The sequence below is a fragment of the Bactrocera tryoni genome, unplaced genomic scaffold (assembly GCF_016617805.1).
Source record: "Bactrocera tryoni isolate S06 unplaced genomic scaffold, CSIRO_BtryS06_freeze2 scaffold_7, whole genome shotgun sequence".
In the NCBI taxonomy this organism is placed as follows: domain Eukaryota; kingdom Metazoa; phylum Arthropoda; class Insecta; order Diptera; family Tephritidae; genus Bactrocera; species Bactrocera tryoni.
In genome coordinates, this window is record NW_024396366.1 from 20,029,436 (window position 1) to 20,052,206 (window position 22,771).

Below are 22,771 nucleotides of genomic sequence, written 5' to 3' on the forward strand. Positions count from 1 at the left end.
ATATATTTAACATTAAATATAGCACATCAAATTTTTTTTTTTACACAATAAAAAAAATTAATACTAAAGCTTAAAATTCGCCTAATTCGTATCAAGAAAGTTTACTTACACCAATGATTACCTATATAAATCAAAAGTAATTACAATAGTTTTACTGGTTTTTGGCCTACATTTTGTTGCAATTATTGTTTCTAGACGTCGCGTATGCTCCCCACTCGATTTCTAGTATTATTTCCGGATATTTTGACCCACTAAGTCGATGATCCAGTTTTTTGGCCTTATTATGAGGAACTTCGATGTTTTCGAATACGGTTTTCCAAAAGGTTCCAGATATTTTCAATACACTTAATGTCTGTTGATAGCGAGACCTATGGATTTATTTTTAATTCCATAACAACCATTCACGTTCAAGATAAGATCTCTGTTTTGGGTCGTTATCCTCTTGTAAATCGAAGTGGCTGCTATTAACAGCCGATTTAAGCACACTTGAAATTAAAACTTTTTTCTTAAAATGTTCAGAAACGGAAACGTTCCTATTTCGTGTAAGATTTCATCTTGAATATATCGATTTCATTGAAGTTATTAATACATAATTAAATTTTGTTTTTTTTTTATGAGCGATTGTTCAGAGATAACAACAGAATGGGAGAACAAAACCTTTTGAACAGCTTATTAAAATCCATTTCAAGAATTTTGGAGTACTGCCAACATGCTGATTTTGAAAAGGCTACGCAGGAGGAAGTGAAAGTTCGTGCTGAAAAGTTGGACGTTTAGTACGCACGGTTTGTAGATGCATATGAGAAGCAGTTGGATTAGGGCACTACACAAGCCGGTGCATACGACGACATTGCAGCTATAATGGAACTGCGCTATCTAACAGCACAATCCATGTTGTCTACAAAGGCTAAAGAACTAGCACCAGCGCCGACTGTACTTGAGAAGCAACCTATGTCGATACAAGTAAATACGCCTTTACAACAACATGATTTAAAAACTACGTGGCGTAACTTTGATGAGGATGGAGTCATGTGTAGAAGTTCACGCAAGTGAGGAAAGTTCTCTGATCGCCATTCTCTTGGGAGTGGCCAGAAACGATTTTTTTACATATGACTCAAGCAGCTCACGACTTCCGGTCTTTGACCAAGTATCCTCTGGGTAGCCTAAGAACATCCGTTTGAAGGCGAGCTAAAGTGAGAAGGCGAAATATCCCCTACATAGGGTTGTGCGCTGGGTTTGGGACCCGCCACATAAAAAACAGCCAAAACTACACGAAAGCCTCGGATGAGAGACCCCCTTCTGATTACGACCATGGCAAACGAAATAAGGACTACGATTAGAGGGCATGCACCTGGAATGTCCGGTCCCTTAATTGGGAAGGTGCCGCTGCCCAGCTGGTTGATGTCCTCGCAAAAATAAAGGCTGACATCACCGCCGTCCAAGAAATGCGATGGACGGGACAAGGACAGAGACGAGTAGGTCCTTGTGACATTTACTACAGTGGTCATATAAAGGAGCGCAAGTTTGGTGTGGGATTCGTGGTGGGAGAGACTCCGTCGCCGAGTACTATCATTCACACCGGTGAATGAACGTCTAGCCACAATCCGCATCAAAGCGAGGTTCTTCAACATATCGCTGATCTGCGCCCACGCCCCGACGGAAGAGAAGGACGATGTGACCAAAGATGGCTTTTATGAGTGCTTGGAGCGCACTTATGAGAGCTGCCCCGCCACGACGTCAAAATCGTGATTGGCGACTTTAACGCCAGGGTGGGCAAATAAGGTATCTTCGGCAATACAGTCGGTAAATTCATCATCGAAACATCCCAAATGGGTTGAGGCTAACCGACTTCGCCGGGGCCCGAAATATGATTATCTGTAGTACTAGATTCCAGCATAAGAAGATACATCAAGCTACCTGGCTGTCGCCGGATTGAAAAACCACCAACCAGATCGATGATGTTGTGATAGACGGAAGACACATCTCCCGTGTTTTAGATGTGCGTGCGCTCCGAGGACCTTACATCGACTTGGATCACTATCTTGTTGCAGCCAAGATTCGCACCCGCTTCTGTGCAGCAACAAACGCACGCCAACAAACACAAGGAAGGTTCGACGTCGAGAAGCTGCAATCACAACAGACAGCCGAACGATTTTCTACTCGGCTTGCACTCCTGCTCTCTGAGATCACTCGTCAACAACTCGGTATAAAGGAACTGTGGGACGGCATTTCAAACTCCTTTCGTACAGCTGCAACCGAAACCATTGGTTTTCGAAAAGTGCAAAAAAACAGCTGGTACGACGAGGAGTGCCGTGTCGCAGCGGAGAGAAAACAGGCTGCCTACCTCGCAACGTTACGATCGACCACAACACGTGCGGGATGGGATAGATACCGGGAGTTGAAGAGGGAAGCGAGACGCATTTTCAGACAGAGAAAGAAAAAGGCCGAAATGCGTGAGTACGAAGAGCTTGATGAGCTGGCCGACAGGGGTAATGCTAGAAAATTCTACGAAACAATGCGGCGGCTTACAGAAGGTTTCAAGATCGAAGCCTACTCTTGTAGAACCCCCAAAGGTGATCTAGTCACTGATGCCCAGAGCATAGTTAAATTATGGAGGGAACACTTCTCCAGCCTGCTGAATGGCAGTGAACGCACAACGCCAGGAGAAGGCGAACCCGATTCCCCAATCGATGACGATGGAGCAGACGTTCCATTGCCCGACCAAGAAAAAGTTCGAATAGCAATTACCCGTCTGAAAAATAACAAAGCGGCTGGGGCCGATGGATTGCCGGCCGAGCTATTCAAACACGGCGGCGAAGAACTGATAAGAAGCATGCATCAGCTTCTTTGTAAAATATGGTCGGCTGAAAGCATGCCCAACGACTGGAATTTAAGTGTGCTATGCCCAATCCATAAAAAGGGAGACCCCACAATCTGCGCCAACTACCGTGGGATAAGCCTCCTCAACATCGCGTATAAGGTTCTATCGAGCGTATTGTGTGAAATATTAAAGCCCACCGTCAACTGATTGGACTTTATCAGTGTGGCTTTAGACCTGGCAAATCAACAACCGACCAGATATTCACAATGCGCCAAATCTTGGAAAAGATCCGTGAAAGGAGAATCGACACACACCCCTTCTTCGTCGATTTGAAAGCTGCTTTCGACAGCACGAAAAGGAGCTGCCTTTATGCCGCGATGTCTGAGTTTGGTATCCCCTTAAAAATAATACGCCTGTGTAAACTGACGTTGAGCTACACCAAAAGCTCCGTCAGAATCGGGAAGGACCTCTCCGAGCCGTTCTATACCAAACGAGGTTTCAGACAAGGCGACTCCCTATCGTGCGACTTCTCCAACCTGCTTCTGGAGAAAATAGTTCGAGCTGCAGAACTAAATACAGAAGGTACCATCTTCTATAAGAGCGTACAGCTGCTGGCGTATGCCGATGATATTGATATCATCGGCCTCAACACCCGCGCCGTTAGTTCTGCTTTCTCCAGGCTGGACAAGGAAGCACAGAGAATGGGTCTGGCAGTGAACGAGGGCAAGACGAATTATCTCCTGTCATCAAACAAACAGTCGTCGCACTCGCGTCTTGGCTCTCATGTCACTGTTGACAGTCATAACTTTGAAGTCGTAGATAATTTCATCTAACTTGGAACCACCCTAACACCACCAACAATGTCAGCCTGGAAATCCAACGCAGAATAACTCTTGCCAACAGGTGCTACTTCGGACTGAGTAGGCAATTGAAAGGCAAAGTCCTCTCTCGACGAACAAAAACCACCCTCTATAAGTCACTCATAATTCCCATCCTGCTATATGGTGCAGAGGCTTGGACCATGACAACAACTGATGGGTCGACGTTGCGAGTTTTCGAGAGAAAAGTTCTGCGAAAGATTTATGGTCCTTTGCGCGTTGGCCACGGCGAATATCGCATACGATGGAACGATTAGCTGTACGAGATATGTGACGACATTGACATAGTTCAGCGAATTAAAAGACAGCGGCTACGCTGGTTAGGTCATGTTGTCCGAACGGATGAAAACACTCCAGCTCTGAAAGTATGCGACGCAGTACCCGCCGGGGGAAGCAGAGGAAGAGGATGAGCTCCACTCCGTTGGAAGGACCAGGTGGGGAAGGACCTGGCTACGCTTGGAACATCCAATTGGCGCCACGTAGCAAAAAGAAGAAACGACTGGCGCGCTGTTGTTAACTCGGCTATAATCGCGTAAGCGGTGTCTGCGCCGATTAAGAAGAAGAACTTTGATGGCACATTAACTATGTGGCCTGAGTTTCGTGAACGGTTTTCTGCTGCTATGCATGAAAATAATAATGTTTTACCAGCTTTTAAATTCTCTTAGAGAGCTCGTAGAGCTGCACAAACTCTAGGTGAATGGCAGCTTACCGATGATAATTATATAGAGGTTGGGATCGACTCAATCAGTTATATGACCGCAAGTATCCCATTTGCCGTGAACAATTACGACAGTTTATTCGTTTGCTAATTATAGGAGGGGTACCGCGAGCTCATGAGATTCAGCGTATGTTCAATGTAATACATGAAGTGTTGCGACAACTACGAGCACAGGGAATCCCGGTCGATGCTTGGGATATGATTATTGTTCATATGTTGCATGAATGACTAAATCCAGATACGAGTAGGCAGTGCGAATTACAACGAGACAGACAGACTGTCAAAACCAAGCAAATGTTAGAATTCTTGGATCGCCAAGCTGCAGCTTTAGTTAATGTTGCGAAGTTACGTAATTCGCGGTCCAAACAAGCCATGGTAAATTACAATAATGATCGAAGCATATATGATATAAATGCACGACAAGAGGGGAAAAGGATCATTTCCATGTATTGTTTGTGATGGTGATCATCCTCTATGTAGTTTGTAGCTTTAAATTTGTGATCTCGTGAGGACCTTGTGCGAATAAACGATATCTGCCAGAATTGCTTGAAAAAGAGGCATGGAGCTGGTAATTGCTTTCAAAAAGGTTGTACTCGTTGTCCAGGGCAGGCAAAACATAATAGCTTGCTTTGTACAAAGATAGAGATGGCAAAACAAGCCCTAACTCTTAAGATTGAAGAACCTCATCGCAGGCGAAAGTTAAAGGAAAATGTGAAGCAACAATCGCCAAGCGGCATCGTGATTTAGGAGTTGGTTATGCCCATCCTGTGCTATCAAGTATTGCAGAGGACCTGGTTACCATCAATGAAGAAATTAAGAGAGTCGAAAAAAACGTAAATCGCTAAGTGGTATAAAAAAGGATCATAAGGCAACTGAGAATGAAATAAATTCCGATTTAGACTATTCTAAGACTTTTATTTTCAATTTATATTCGAAGCCTTCACTATTACCAACTATATCTATAAGACTGGAAGCTAATGGCCAGATTTTCGGACCAGTACGAGCACCACTAGACTGTGGGGCACAATCAAACTTTATAGCCCCAAGTCTCGTTGAAAAATATCAGTTGCCGTTTTTACTAACATCACGCAAGATGGTTAGTCGACGTACAGTACTGAAGATAAGACCGTGGTTTTAATCAAATGGGTACATTGAGGAAGAACATTAGTAAAATCTACCATACCATTTGCTGATCCACAATATTGAGAGCCAGGTATTGTGCAAGTGGTACTCAATGTAAAAACTTTTCCAAAGATTTTGATCACGGTGCATTCACACGATTGTGAGGGAGCTGTTTATCTTGAGACTCATTTAGGTATGGTAGTTTGTGGAACCCATGGAATACAAGGCAGTATCGAAACAGGGAATTCGATGTCTTACTTTTATTGCACAAGCGTTGAAGAATTGGGTATGTTAGTCAGGTGGTTCTGACAATTTGATACAGTAGGTTCGTTTTCCACAAGAACTGAAGAAGAAGAAAAAGTTGAAAAGATATTTGTCGATACATATTCAAGAGATGCGAACGGTAGATTTGTTGTTTCAATTCCATAGAGGGAAAATATTGGTGATATTGGAACTTCAAGAGAAACAGCACTGCGCCGATTTATGTTGTAAGAGAAAAAATTAAGTAGAGATTCCGAACTAAAGAAACAATATTTATACTTTATGAGGGAATATGAGAAGTCAGGATATATGGAAACGGTTTCGAGGGCTGCAAAAGCTGGAGAACTGGTGTCTCACATACCAAATCATTGTGTCACAAAGAAATTCAGGGTAGTTTTTGGTGCCAGCTACCGTACAGATAGAAGCATTTCTCTCAATGAAGTGCAAATGCTTGGTGAAAAGTTTCTGCGTGACTTAGCGGATATTGTTCTCAGGTTTCGCAGACATAAAGTTAGTATCATAGGCGATATTAAAAAAATGTTCCGGCTAGTGCGAGTAGTGCAAAGTCAATGGGATCTGCAGCGTATTTTTTGGAGAGAGAATACTGATGAACCGATAAAAGAATATTGCTTAAATGTCGTAACATATGGTACGAGATCATCTGCTTTTAATGCTGTTCGAGCAGTGATACAGTGTGTGAGGGATGCAGAAAAAGAATTCCCATATGCATCTCAAGTAATTGAGAATGATTTATATATGGATGATTGTGAAACTGGAGCTAGAAATGAAAGTGACGCGATACAATTGACAAAAGAAATTGAACATATTCTAAAAGGTGGCGTTTCGAAATGAAAAAGTGGAAGTCGAATTCGAAAAACTTATGTAGGAAATGAACTCTGGAGAAGAAGAAGGATCATTCATGTTTTCGGATGAAGAGAAAACATCAGTGTTGGGGTTAAAATGGAAGATCCAACAACATCAATTTATCTTCGCAGTGAAGACTCTTGAGATAGAAAGTGTCATCACTAAAAGAAAAATATTAGACTGTGTTGCTCAGCTTTATGATCCAAATGGTTTCATTTCTCCAATAACTACCTTAGGCAAAATTATTATACAAGACTCATGGCGCATCGGATTGGATTGGGACGAACCTGTACCTGAAGAGAAAGCGATAAGGTTTAAAAACTATTGGCAAGACATTGTAATTCTTGAAAAATTTGTTCTTGACAGATGGGTCGCTACAGATATAGATGGAAGGATTGAAATACATGGGTTTTCTGATGCATCAACGACGGCTTATGGGGCCGTGGTCTATATTTGAAAAGTACTAGAAGATGGACAGGTAAAAGTTACATTACTTGTATCAAAAACACGTGTTGCACCAATGAAAATAATTACGGTGCCCCGTCTTGAATTAGCTGCGACAGAGTTATTATCTCGTTGAATTGTTAATGTAATAAGAGTAATGGAATATACAGAAGTTGACTACACATTATGGACAGATTCACAAGTAGAACTTTATTGGATAAAAAAGATATCACGCAACCCCAAGACGTTGGCGTAAAATCGCGTATCATCAATACAGACAAATACCGATGTGAAGATACTGCGCGCGTCGAAGGACTTGGAGAATTATTATTTTTTGGGTTGTTGTACTATCAGTCGCTTTTATGTCAAATTTCATGTCAAAATATGAATTAGTGTTTGAGATACGTGTCGTTTTGTGAGCTGCTAAAAGTGAGTTTTTCGTTTTTTGCGATGTCGAAATTTGTTGAGCAGAGAATTTGCATTAAATTTTGTTTACGGAATCAATTTTCTGCTGCGGATACGTTGAGGATGGTGCAGAAAGCCTTTGGTGATGAGGCTGTGTCTAAAAAAATGTTTACGAGTGGTATAGTGAGCTCCAAGCCGGCCGTGAACGTGTCGAAGACGAAGAGCGTCCAGGGCGACCATCAACCTCATCCGACGAAAGGCTCAGCCAATACCATTTTGAAGGATGTTTTGGGCCTAAAGCGCGTCAAATCTCGACTGGTACCGAAAACATTGAATTTTTTGGAAAAAAGGCGTCGCGTTGAAGTGTGTGAAACGATGCTTTCCGACTACCAGGGTGTCATGAAACGCATTATAACTGGCGATGAGACTTGGATCTATGCTTACGACCCCGAAACAACCGGTAAATCGAGCGAATATCGTGCCAAAAACCCGAGACCAAAAAATTCGCGCCAAAATCATGGTCATGTTGACTTTTTTCTTCGATTATCGTGGTGTTGTGCATTATGAATTCCTTCCAATCGGTCAAACAGTCAACAAGGAACATTATTTGAACGTTATGCGTTAATGCTCCATCGCCCTCGCAATTCGTGATCATTTCGCCAAAAACTCAACCCATATCGTTCCGCAACCACCGTATTCACCTGATCTGGCGCCGTGCGACTTCTGGCTGTTCACCAAGCTCAAAAGACCGCTCCGGGGACACCGTTTTTATACGATAGAGGAGATTCAAGCCGCAGCGAAGACGGAACTGAAGGCCATCGCGGAAAGTGACTACAACCAGTGTTTCGAGGATTGGAAAATCCGTTGGCATAAGTGCATTGCATCGGGAGGAGATTACTTTGAAGGGGATGAAATTGATTTGGAAGAATAAATAAAAAATTTTCAAAATAAATACAATGTCACCTTATTTTTTGGGCATATGTCAACATCAACGATAATCCTGCCTATTATTAAGCCGCAATATGAAGTCGTCAGAGATTATACATGAAAGGTTATGACTGCACGGCCCACCCTGGTTATCACTTACTCCAGATAAATGGCCACAGTGTGTGTTTCTGCCAAACACAGTGGGGGGAAGCTGAAGTAGAACTCAGAGCTTTCGTGGTTGCAGAGTTCGAGCAATCAATCCATATTTCAATGCGTACAACCAGAAATAGAGTTTCGTTAATTGAATATGTAGACAAATTAGAAAAAGCTTTAGATATTGTGGCGTATCTGTTTAAATTGATTTCATTGCTAAAGTCCGTTTAGCACTTAGACAATCTAAGAGAAAAGAAATGTTACAGTTAGTGCCCGATAACAAGCACAAGGCACAAGGGATGAAATTTCTCTTGAGACAAGAACAAGAAAAATAGTACAACAAAGAGATAACGAATTTGAAAGCTGGTATAAGGATTCCAGAAAAAAGTTAGATTGAATCGTTGAAACCTGTGATGGTGGACGGACTACTCAGAGTGCTTGGCCGATTAAAAAATTAAAATTTAGATGAAAACATGCGACACACAGTGATAGTTTCAGATCCATCCAGATTAGAGTGGTCAATAATGGATCATGCGCATAACGAAACGAAACACGGTGGCATTCAAATCATGATGCAATTTATTCGTCAGAATTACTGGATTGCAGGTATGTGTTATTTGTGTGCGACACGATCAAGTAAGAGCAGGTAAGCCTTTTCTACACACAGGAGTAGATTATGCTGGACCGATAGAGATCAAAATTATTGACAGGGATGGGAATCAGCTCATAACCGTAAAGGATTACGGTTTTTGTGTGTCTCAAAACCAGAGCAATTCATCTAGACGTAGTGACAGACTTAACAACAATAGCTTTCATTGCTTGTTATGAACGTTTTATAGCTCGTCGTAGTCGCTGTGAAAGAATATACAGTGATAATGGTACAGCGTTTGTGGGAGCAGCTAGAGAGATACGCAAGGCAACGGAGGTATGGTACAAAAAGGAGGTATTTCAGCATTTAAATGGGAAAGGTAGCTCCATAGCTCCACACCAGGGAGGAATTTACGAAGCAGCAGTTAAGTCGATGAAGTTTCATCGAGTTCGTGTCATTGGTCTGCGAGTACTATTCTCTGAACAATTATCAACCTTACATACCCAAATTGAAGCTATACTTAATTCACGTCCTTTACATCCGCTGAATGAGGATCCATCTGACCTTCAAGTTTTGACGCCTGGACATTTTTTAATAGGAGAACCACAAGTTCTTCCATTTCCGTTCGCAATTCAAGAAAATTCATCGGCTAAAAGCGTAAAACAGTGGAGAGAGCGACAGAGGCGTTTTGGGTCAGATGGCAAAATGAGTATTCGGCAACACTGCAGTAACGCTGGAAGTGGCGAAGAGAATCAGAGCGATTGCGATTGGGCCAATTAGTGCTGATTAACTGTGAGAATTTTCCACCAGCTCAATGGGCAATAGGCCGTATAATAGAACTTCGTCCCAGCAGTGATAACTTGGTGCGTTTCGTGGCAATTCGAAAGGCAACGAACATTTTACACAGACCAGTACAAAAGATATGTATTCTACCTGTAGGCATAGAAAATAAATAAAGTTATAACTAGTCCTAGTCGTCAATAATTTTTGAAAAACTTACGGTTTTTCGGTGGGAATGTTAGGAATTTGCTGAATTGATGTGATATGGCATCATCGTAATGACAATGATTGAGGTATGGGCATTATAAACGTATAAAATGTATTTCAGTATTCATCTGAGATTGAACGAATACATGTTGTTGGGTTTTTCTGCTATTTTCCCAACGTAAAAAACACCTATCTTGTTCTTCTTTATTTGGGTTTTGATGTAGAGTCTTGATTGGTTCATCTTGGATGGAACACATACAAAGTGTTCAATTACAGATTGAAATTTGTTACGATGTCACGCTAATATCGGTCGGCATTTTTTTGCCATCAACATACATTGGCAGTCTAAAGCCCATGCAAAATGGCCATAGATTACGGAATTATTGAATCGCGATCAATCAGCAAGATCGCCACGATGACACAGCAAGACTTTTCAAACAACAGCTACGATGTTTGATGTACTTTATCTTAAAGCAATGTATGTAAGTATATATGCTGCTGTTAGATGCTAGATGTATACTGTTGAGGGGGAAAAAAGAGTCACGCACACATTCTTCTTTGGAGGATGGATGGTGATTACACCAGATAAAATTGATGAAATCAATTCTGCGGAAATTCCTGATCCAGAGATAGATCCAGAATTATACAAAGTGGTGAAAAACAATATGGTTCATGGACCTTGCTTACACCACAATCCCACTTCAGTTTGTATGTCTGACAATAAATGCACGAAACACTATCCACGTGCTTTTCCTTTGGATACGCAAACTGAAAATGATATCACAAATAATTTATTTATTATTATTACAATAACGCCAATCGGCAATATACATTAAGAGAAACAAATAAAAAATGAAAAATGTAGGTAGAAGGTAAATGTGTATATGCAGAGTACTATGGTGATGGTTTCTGGTTGTGGCGGGCAGCAAATGGAGTTCTTGGTTAAACAAGCAGATGTTTCTTAGTATTGTTTATGAAGGCAGAGTATGTATCTCCGTAGAAGTCAATCACACCTTGAAAAGAATTGACAGATTTGGCCAGTCTATTCAGAGGACCGTTGATCACATAATTTTTCTTGGAGTTGGAAGTTTTTAGTAGACGATTACGTCTAAGTAAAGTGCCTACTGGGGCAAATTCAAAGCAGCCAAGAATGTCTGGAGCATCAATAATATTATTGACAACCTTGTAATAGAAAACTAAGATCGGCAACCTGTCGACGTGCTGATGGTTTATTGATACGAAAGCTCACGGTAAATTTCATCAGTGGAGTAAGTATGTATGAGCGATGATAATTTATAGGCTAACGACTTGCAGAGTTTACGTTGAACCTTTTCCACTTTGTCTATAGATGCATTAGTATATGGAGACCAGATGAGCTGAACCATATTCAAGGATAGGTAGGACTAGCGATTGAAAAAGTCTGGTTACAGAGTAGGGGTTGTTGAAGTCTTTGCTGTTTCTTAGGATAAATCCGAGGGTTTTAAATCCCTTTGATGTGATTCTATCAATGTGTTTAGAGAAGGAGAGCTTGTTGTCAACAATAGTCCCCAGGTCTTTTATCTCATCAACCTCTATGATTTCCTGATCCTTGAGGTTTGTATTTTGCAGGAATTGGTGAGTGTGAGCGAGTGAAAGTTATAGCGGCGCATTTGTTGATATTAAGATCAAGATTGTTCACAAGGCACCAGTTACCAAGAGAGTCAATATCATGCTGTAGAATTAGGATATCGGACATACTAGCTATGGGCCTGAAAATTTTGAGATCATCTGCATACAATAGGTGATCTGATATGATATTGTTGCCAATGTCGTTTATGAATATATTGAAGAGTACCGGGCCCAAATGAGATCCTTGTGGTACCCCAGATGTAACGATATATTCGAATGAAAGATGGCCATCGACTCTAACTTGTAGTCGTCTACCCGTAAGATATGAATGGATCCAAGACAAAGCACTACCTCCAACACCATAGTTGCTCAACTTGTGCATGAGTATATCATGGTCAACACGATCAAACGCCTTGCTAAAGTCTGTGTAGATGCTGTGAACACAGTTTCCGGAATCCATAGCATTTAACACCTTGTTAATGTATATGAACAAATTAGTAGTTGTGGAACTGCCCCCAGTAAATCCATGTTGTCGAGTGATTATAACGTGTTCGAAAGACTGCAGTAGTTGTGGTAGCACCAATTTCTCAAACAACTTAGCAAGGGCAGACTGAATACAAATAGGACGATAATTGGTGACCATAGCTTTAGATCCATCCTTATGTATTGGAGTGATATATGATAATTTCCATGACGAGGGGAAGATACCACCGCTAAGTGATTCACCAAATATATGCGTCAACGGTTCGCAAAGACTGATCGCGCAGTTCTTTAGGAATAAGTTAGTAGACCATCAGGTCCAGCACCTTTTCTAGGTCAAGTGAAAGGAGTAATTTAAGTACTTCGTCATATGATACTGTCAGATCGTTCAGGAGTATGTTCTGAGGTCCCGGGTTGTAGGTAGCTGCAGCAGCGCCATGGCGATTGTTAGGTGCGTAAACACTATGAAAGAAGGAGGCAAAGAGATCACAAATGTCAGGCCCGGAATTAGCTGATAGATCATCCCATACCATGGAGGAAGGTATGTCACTGCTAGAACTGTTTTTGCCTTTGACATAGTTCCAGAAGGCTTTGATGTCCGATTTGAGTTTGGCTTCAACATTACTCACGTAATTTTTATAGCACTCAGAGCTCAGTGATTTGCACTCAAGTCTCAGTTTACTGAAGCAAGAGTAATTGTAGTTGGTACGTCTTGTCTTGTACAACGCATGCGCCGACTTCTTCAATTTAATTTTGCGAATGAGATCTTTTGAAAACCAGGTGGATAACTGCTGTGTTTATAAGTATATGCTGGAACGAACTGGTTAATCCCTTCAAAGATTTTAGCGTAGAGATAATCAAGCTTTACTATCAATTGTGCTGAGTTTATATAAATCGATCCAATTTGTTCTCAGGTAGAAAGTGTTGAGCTCAGCATAGTTGGCCTTTTGAAAGAGTACGTAGAGGAGTAGATAGGAACTAGTCCAGGCTGAAAGTTGAGCGTGATATCTAGAGCGGGATGATATGTGTCTTCAGGAACCAAGGCAAGCGAGTGTTCAGGAGAAATGTCGATGTCGCTGAAACATAAGTCAAGGGCTGAGTTGTGAGCATTGAGAATGTGGTTGCGCTGTGTGCAATTCAGGAGCGAATAGCAGTCGTAAAGTAGTTTTTCACAGTCCGCACGAGGAGAGCTGCTAGGGAGGTTGAAATCACCAACTATCAGTAAGTCAGATGCTTGGTGTTTTCTCTAATGAAAGAAATAGTGGCCAGGTGGTCAACAAAGATGTCATAAGGTGACTGAGGAGGTATGTATACACAGCCGATGATTAGGTCACGGGATGCACCCTTCACCCTGATGAATATTTGCTCTAGGTTATTATTTTCAGTAGAGATTGGCTCAGTGTGTAGATAACGTTTGCATGCGATAAAGACTCCACCACCACGTACTTTATGATTAGCATGAGATGTACGATCTTTACGGTAGATATTATAAGAAGAGTCAATGACTTCTCCATCACGTATAGATGGATGGAGCCAGGACTCAGTGATGCATATGATATCAGACTGGTTAGACGACGTGTTGGTCAGAAATGCGCAGAGTTTTGTGCGCAGACCTCGAACGTTCTGGTAATATAACTGGATGAGAGATACTTTCTTCTTGTTCGTTGTGCGAGCGAAAATTCTTCTTTACAATCTTAGGCATACCATGGATATACTTTATAGTCATACTGTCGTTGCCGCTTTTACTAGAGAGTCAAGTTCCAGTCGTAAATCTTTTAGGTGCTGTTGTTGAGAAGGGGTAAGATCAGCTTTGAAAAAGACTGCAGTGTTACTATTAGGTGGTCTGTATTTGATAATTGAGAGCGCATCATCAGCTGAGCGAGTTGTAATATGTAGCGCACGTGTACGACCCGGTGTATGTCGGCCTAGTCTGCGTAGCTTAAATTCAGTGGCAATGTTCGAGAGACAAGAAGGCAAAGCGGCTACTAGATTTGTCCTGTCGTCATCCAAACGATCTTTACCCATTGGTTTGACTGATTCCGGGATGTTTAGAGCAATTACATTGACTTTACGGCACTCACGTTCCAACATTTCAGTGAAGATATCTTCCTTGCTCACTGGTAAGTCAGGCTTGGCATTGAGTTTATTATTAATTTTATTCTCTACTAATGAAAGCCTATCGTTAAGGGCAGTACATTTATTAGCGAGTGTTGTATATTGTTTAGACAGATTGCTTACCTCATCCTTAAGGTTATTTACGCTACTTACGAATGACTTTTTGAGATCTTCAAATTTGCGGTCATAGTCAGAGGTGAAGCGATCAAAGTACTTCTGGAAGAGACTTTTCATTAGCTTGTGGCGAGATGTGTGTTAAAACTTCATCATCAGATAAGTGGCTGTTACATGTCCTAACACTGATATCATTGCTGCAGGATGAACAGTTCCAAACCGACTCCTTTTTCTTGATACTGATCGCTGTGGCCTTAAATTCCACAGATGAAAGGCCTGTACACCTAGAGTGAAACCAGAGTTGGCAAGCAACACATTGGATGCTGGACTGTACACCATCTCGTATCAGCTCAGATCAATAACCACAAAATTGTGATGTTGTGTTTATTTTCTTGGGTGGCATTATTTATCGATGGATAGCACAATTTATATGTAACTAAGCAATTACTGTAGCCCTCCTTTATTTACGACGCACTGCAAACGGACCGCACATCAGCAATGCACCGTTGCCGTATATTTTGTTATTGGTTTTCTTCACGTTTTATGCTTTTATGTTCTTTTCCTTACATTTAGTTGTTGTTTGCATCACATGCCCTCGTTGTTGTCGTGCTCAATGAGTAATACCGTTTGAAGTGACAAAAACTCTGTTTAGAGAAATTAGCAGCAACTTGTTTGCTTATGTACGCTTTATTAAATCTTTAAATAAAACAAAACTTTTGCGGTAGGTAGTATTTTTAACTCTTTAAACGTTGTTGGCTTTTCATCAATTTTAATTTTGGTTAATATACATTTGAGTTGAAAAGAAAATTGTATCGCGCAAATTGCCGTCTACACATGTCCGTTCGTATCGAGCTCCTACCTCTTAATGATGTCCAAGCATATCCACTCTATCGGCGTCACTCACTAGCTATTGTTTAACTCACATTCAAAACTCATATCAATGTTCAGTAACGCAGTTTGGTGAAATTGATCAAAAGTACGTTTCCAAAAAAAGCAACATGGCGGTTATAGGCATTGAACGAGATGAGGTCAGCAAGTTTCAAATGGGTCGATACGTGAACTACAATGAAGATATTTACTTCTTCAATTCATGAACGTTTGCCGACTGCTGCGCATCTCACAGTTCATTTGGAGAAGGCCAAAGAATGTATTTCAACCCAGAGGATACAGTACAGCCAACAACGAAATCGACATTGACGAGTTTTTTCTCAACTTGCGTCAGTGATCTGTTTGCGAGAACATTGCTCTATTCGCAAATGCTTTGATATAATACATGGAATGCATCGTCGAAGAAATGGTTACGCAGAAAGCAAGGCCATGCAGTAGATGGGCATCCAAGGTGCAGAATCCGTGATTTTACGAATTTCTTTGAGTTCCAACGATTGCCATTTTAGTTCAAACGTATTCAGCTTTTACTTAAGTAAAAATTGAGATATCTCCATGAAACTTGGTATGTGGGCTCCTTAGTACAAAAAAAAATCGTAGATGGGCTTAATCGGACCACTGCCATGCTCACAAATCGCTATTAACCGAAAGCAAATAAAGTGTCATAACTAAGCACTAAATTAAGATACTATATAAAGCTGCAATTTGGTACAGAGGATCGCAGCAGCAAGAGACAATTGTGGGAAAACTTTTTGAAAAAGTGGGCGTGGCCTCGGCCTCTAACAAGTTAAATGTACATATCTTCTGAACCGCTTAAGCCAAATTTTATGAGTACAAATTTTATAAGAACTTCTACCGATATGGAATCCATGAAAATGGATGAAATTGGAGTATAACCCCGTTACCTCCCTATTTAACGGCACTGTTAAAAACGACTAAGAGCTCAATCAATCTTTAACTAAATACGCCAGAGACATTAAACTTTACTAGCGAGATGGTATGAGAGAGCCTTGTGAGACATGGTGTGAAAATTGGACGATGGGCGTGGCACCGTCCACTTTTTGGTGAAATCCCATATCTCGGGACGCTACAAACAGATTTCTACAAAATTTAGTACATGGCATTCTTTATACATTCGTATGTTACGTTGTGAAAATGGACGAAATCGAACAGCAACCACGCCTACTTCCCATATCGCACAATTTTAAATTCTACTTGATTCGTTCAGTTTCCAGTACACAAATCTAGAAGCAATTAATGTAACGATATACAACTTTGTACGAATAATGTCTTTAGTGTGGGCCACACTATGCCAAAAAGTTGCTTAAATCCAATAAAAACTGTGTGAATCCTTAAGTACTGAATATTTAGACCTCGGTACCTATAGTTGACTTTTGACGAAAAAATTAAAGGATAATCCTTCTCTTATAATGGAATGTCAGTATGTCAAAAATGGGTTGAATCGGACCAATAGGGAAGTATAGCCCCCTTATACTTAATACAAAAGATTTTCTAACTTCCGGGTGACTTTGTACCACATATGTACAACGGCCAATATGTAAGTTATCTCAATGAAAATAAGAGAGTGTGTTTTATTCATAACAATGTATCTTTGTACCTTTAAAAGATTTATTTGAGCGAAAACCTGGCCCAGCCCCTATATGACCAATATCAGGCTTTTCACGCGTCCGGCTGACTTTATTCTACAAGTATATGATTGGTTTTACACCTTAAAGAATTTCGCGGGATTAAATTTTTGCAATTTGCAAGAGTATAAAATGTTCGGCTGCACCCGAACTTAGCTCTTCATTACTTGTTTTAATTTGTTTTTGCACTTATGAAGCTTTATTTCAAGTTAAATGGTAAACTAATTTTGCAATAACGTGCAATGTTATTTTTATTCCATATGTACTTTTTTCAAAAGCCTTTTTTGTTTAGTATTATTTGGCATTTCATCATAAAAATCCTTTTAATAAACATCCTCCATTAATTTTGAAGTTTCTGTGTTTAGACTTTACATACCCCCACAGGAAAAAGTCTAAATGTTTGATATCACACGATCTTGGTAATCAATTGACCGGCCCAAAACGTGAAATTATTTGCTCACTAAAGTGTTCTTTCAATAAACACCTTGATTGATGCAATGTGTTGGAAGTGGCGCCGACTTGTTGAAACCAAATGTCGCCGAGATGGCGAGCTTCAATTTTAGGCATCAAATATGTGGTTATCATGGCGCGATAATGATCTCCATTGGCAGTTACGTTCTCATTTTTGAAGAAATATGGACCGAATATTCCACAAACCACATCCAACCGTTGTTTGTTTTGCTCTTCGTCCAAAACTGTGTTGCTGCAAACGGTGCCAAATCTACTCTCCACGGTCTTCGTGTACATTCTCAGCTACGGCTGCTATATTTTCTTCAGGACATGAATTTTCGTAATAAAGTTGAGTGCTTTGTAAGCACTGTTCAGGCGTAAGTCTTTCCATGCTGAAAAGCTAAACAATACTGAACAAAATTAACATGACAGCTTGACATGACTCATGCGTGATCTATCAAAAAGAAAACAGACTATTGAAAGAAGTATCTCTAATTGGATCACCTGTTATATGTATATTATTATTAGAAACTAAATATAAAATATTTTTCTGTGCATCATTATTTTTAAGTTTTTTTGGTATTTTCAGTCACCAGATAACATTATTTATGGAGTTCGTTAATTTTTTGTTTGATTTATTACTATTTTGTAGTATTTGATCTATTTTTTATATGCTAATATAAATTTAAGCGTTTGTTTTTTCCGACTCTTCATATTGCCTTTTGTTAAGTTCATGATTAAATCATGTTATAGCTGTGATAATTTATTTAAACTATCTAAAAGCAACTTTTTTGAACGGTGCATTGAAAGCAAGAGAGTTCTTTAACACGTTAACCAGTAACTCGATGGAATACTATTGTCATTATACAAAGGTGTGCAAAGAGTGGGTGCGTTGGAGCTACGTAACAATTACCGCAGTGTAGCAGCTCTTTTACATATTTGCGGATACTCTGCAGATGAGCAGATAAAAGTTGAGTTGATTATTTGTGTAAATTGCGCACAAAACGTGGCAGCAGAATGTGATACTGTTGCAAGTGTTGCCAGAAATTATAGCAGTACATGATACTTTGGCACTTTTGCAACACTGGTGTCGTGATTGCCTTTCGCACTATCTTGCCTAAATATTATTTGGACTAATCTACTGAGTTTAGTTCAGGGCGGATATGCGGAGTCCCCTATAAACTGGTATTCACAATAACTACTTTCATTATGATAACTTTTATAAATGAAGTTCTAATAAACATTCGCGCATTTTTAGCTCGAAAATAAATATCTGATTTTGTACTTGCCTCTGAGTCATGCCTCAATATCTCAGAAACTTCGTCATCATCACTGTCCCTCAAATTAAGAAAACTCCGAGTCACTCTTTTGCCGTGTTTCAAATTATCGTTGCATCCTCCCCATTGAAAGTCTTGACCAATTTTATTTTGTTTCCGCGGGCCACATATACACTTAGTCATTCGACCTTCAGCACACGATCGTGCAATAGTGTGCGTTAAAGCTGCTGCAGTAAGTGCATGTACAAAAGCTGTTTCTTTGTATAATTTCTTAAAAATGTTACGCTTGCCTCGGGTCTCAATTGAACAATTCCATCGATCATATCTGAATTGACTTTCACAGTGTGATGTTGCTAATCGTCGTGCTTCGAATATTGCATTTGGGAGACCAAACTCTTTACGACATTGGTGATTTTGTCGCCTCGTAGCAGGCATATAAAGACAGGGACCACCGACTTGTCCTTGTGAAGTAAATACCGCCATTATAGTATGCTCAGATATAAAACGCTCCCTGAAAACATAAAAATATAAATAACATGTTAACGTTACAGATACAGTTTAATCTAAACTTATAGTGTTTCCTTTATACCATATATAATTTAAGTAAAATATTAACATCATTTTTGTGTAAAATTTATAAATAGCGTAAAATAGTCATTATATAGTGCCAAGATTTATCAAGATTTCGCCATTGAGGTGACTTGAATATAATCTACTCGAAATCTCCCTGTGTCTCTCTGATTTTATTAGATTATGTTTTATCACACTGATTTTGGCACTACAAACTGTTAAAGTTAAAAAAATTAAACAGACAAATAAAGTCAAGAAACCAAGTGAAAATGGCAATATGGTATCAAAAAAGGAGGCTAATATGGAGTGGGACTGCCGAAGCCCATATATTGGAGATGTGGCAAAAAAAAAACACAACAGCATCGATCTGCTAGTCAAAAACAACTGGTTTATAAATATTCAACGGTAGTCAGGATAGATCACTGAATGTAATTTAATCACTTTAAACTTTTGGTCGGATCATGATATTAGATAACTGTATAATACGATTTGCATTACGTATATACATCGGCTACTAATCATAGAATGTACCTATTGCTACCATTCCTTGTCATATAAAAATTTCAAATCGGGCAACTTCTCAGGTACAATTATTTTCGGTTTTTGGGAAAGCTATGAATTAGTCTAGTAAGGAGAGAAGATATTCTCCAAATTAAGAAAATACAAGTACATATACATAGTTTCCGTTCAAATTTTCAACAATTCAAAGTGGATGATTCTTTCATTAATATTGAAGTTCACACTTAAGTTATACATATATTCACCAACCAATCACTAATTCGTTTCTACACATTTGTATTGTATTAAATAGTTCACAAATAACTTTTATTCAATATTTACCCTTTGTTTAAATCCAATTATTCACATAATAACAAAGTGGTTAAATGCAAAAAAACTAGTGCTACCATATTTTGCAATCGAATAAAAGTAAATATAAAACAAGTAAGGAAGGGCTAAGTTCGGGTTATATGGGTGGTAAGTCTAGTTTTCGCCCAAATTTATTTATTTTTACTACAACAATACACTGTTATGACTAAAACACGCTAGCACATTTTCATTGAGATAACTCACATATTGGCCGATATACGCAATAAAAAGTCACTGGGAAGTTCGACTACTGGTCAACAAATTTGTAGTTTTTTTTTGTCACATGAAAATTTATATCAAATTTTTAATATACTAGGGCCACCAATGTATATATCGGGTGATTTTTTAAGAGCTTGATAACTTTTTTTAAAAAAAAAACGCATAAAATTTGCAAAATCTCATCGGTTCTTTATTTGAAACGTTAGATTGGTTCATGACATTTACTTTTTGAAGATAATTTCATTTAAATGTTGACCGCGGCTGCGTCTTAGGTGGTCCATTCGGAAAGTCCAATTTTGGGCAACTTTTCGAGCATTTCGGCCGGAATAGCCCGAATTTCTTCGGAAATGTTGTCTTCCAAAGCTGGAATAGTTGCTGGCTTATTTCTGTAGACTTTAGACTTGACGTAGCCCCACAAAAAATAGTCTAAAGGCGTTAAATCGCATGATCTTGGTGGCCAACTTACGGGTCCATTTCTTGAGATGAATTGTTCTCCGAAGTTTTCCCTCAAAATGGCCATAGAATCGCGAGCTGTGTGGCATGTAGCGCCATCTTGTTGAAACCACATGTCAACCAAGTTCAGTTCTTCCATTTTGGCAACAAAAGTTTGTTAGCATCGAACGATAGCGATCGCCATTCACCGTAACGTTGCGTCCAACAGCATCTTTGAAAAATACGGTCCAATGATTCCACCAGCGTACAAACCACACCAAACAGTGCATTTTCGGGATGCATGGGCAGTTCTTGAACGGCTTCTGGTTGCTCTTCACCCCAAATGCGGCAATTTTGCTTATTTACGTAGCCATTCAACCAGAAATGAGCCTCATCGCTGAACAAAATTTGTCGATAAAAAAGCGGATTTTCTGCCAACTTTTCTAGGGCCCATTCACTGAAAATTCGACGTTGTGGCAGATCGTTCGGCTTCAGTTCATGCACGAGCTGTATTTTATACGGTTTTACACCAAGATCTTTGCGTAAAATCTTCCATGTGGTCGAATAACACAAACCCAATTGCTGCGAACGGCGACGAATCGACATTTCACGGTCTTCAGCCACACTCTCAGAAACAGACGCAATATTCTCTTCTGTACGCACTGTACGCATTCGTGTGGTTGGTTTAATGTCCAATAAAGTAAACTGAGTGCGAAACTTGGTTACAATCGCATTAATTGTTTGCTCACTTGGTCGATTATGTAGACCATAAATCGGACGTAAAGCGCGAAACACATTTCGAACCGAACACTGATTTTGGTAATAAAATTCAATGATTTGCAAGCGTTGCTCGTTAGTAAGTCTATTCATGATGAAATGTCAAAGCATACTGAGCATCTTTCTCTTTGACACCATGTCTGAAATCCCACGTGATCTGTCAAATACTAATGCATGAAAATCCTAACCTCAAAAAAATCACCCGATATCAATGAAAAAAAATGTACACATCATGTTTTCTTGTGACATCAAAATATATAAGTATTTTCGTAAAAAGTACAAAATTCAGCCACATTTACAGAATTATTTCCTAATATCTAATAGATACTTATGATTTTCTTGAATATTTGGCTTCCGGTAGGTCCCTTTTAAGTCTTCAACAATACCTCAGTCTAATAATTATATGTGCAAAATTGGTTTTATCTATAACTTATGTTCTATCTACTAACAGTACGGCAAAAATTTTTGGTGTGCATATTTTCTTGTAATTACCTTATGGTTTAGCGTCATTTAAGAAGTTCATGCCGGCACCGTATTCATAGTACCGTTATTTCTAATGAAGTAAGTCGCAACTTACTTATGAAATATTTATATGGGCAAAATTAACTATTTGTGTTCTGATTGGTGCCAAGTAAATATATCAGTAGAAAAAGCGGAGATACAAACTTTTAAGTAAGTAACAGTACATGATTAAAGGTTTAAGACGACAAAAGTAAATTACATTTTCTGAATTTGTAGGAAAATGCCACGTGGAACTGAATTATCAGACGAGGGTCGCGGATTGATTAAAGGAATTAGTCAATCTAGCAAGAAAGTTGGCCAAATTGCTTTTTCTGTAAAGAGGAATCGGATTACAATAACAAACTTTCTGAAAAATCCAGATAACTATGGAGTTACTAAGCGTAGTTGCCGTATAGGTACCATTAATGGCAGGACCAAACGGCGGGTTCAGCAGCTAGCAACCAATAGCCACATGAGTTGCAGGCAAATAAAAGTGGAACTTGGTCTAGATGTGACTAAACAACGTGTGCATCAAATAATAAGAAAAGATTTATGCCTTAAATAAGAAAATCGAGTGCCTAAGCCATGCCTAAAGCAACTTAATAAAAATACACTAATTGCATTTTATGAAAAGTATACATTTTGGGATGAAGAATTCGATTCT

General features: G+C 39.5%; 1 protein-coding gene across 1 annotated transcript in view; it reads right to left on the minus strand.

The window, feature by feature from the left end:
* The window catches only part of LOC120781450 (protein Wnt-4), a 156,286-nt gene that overhangs the window by 17,046 nt on the left and 116,469 nt on the right, over positions 1-22,771 (minus strand). Inside the window, exon 3 of the mRNA XM_040113665.1 lies at positions 18,754-19,252. Within this exon, the coding sequence (XP_039969599.1) occupies positions 18,754-19,252 (499 nt within the window). The remainder of the gene's footprint in view (positions 1-18,753; positions 19,253-22,771) is intronic.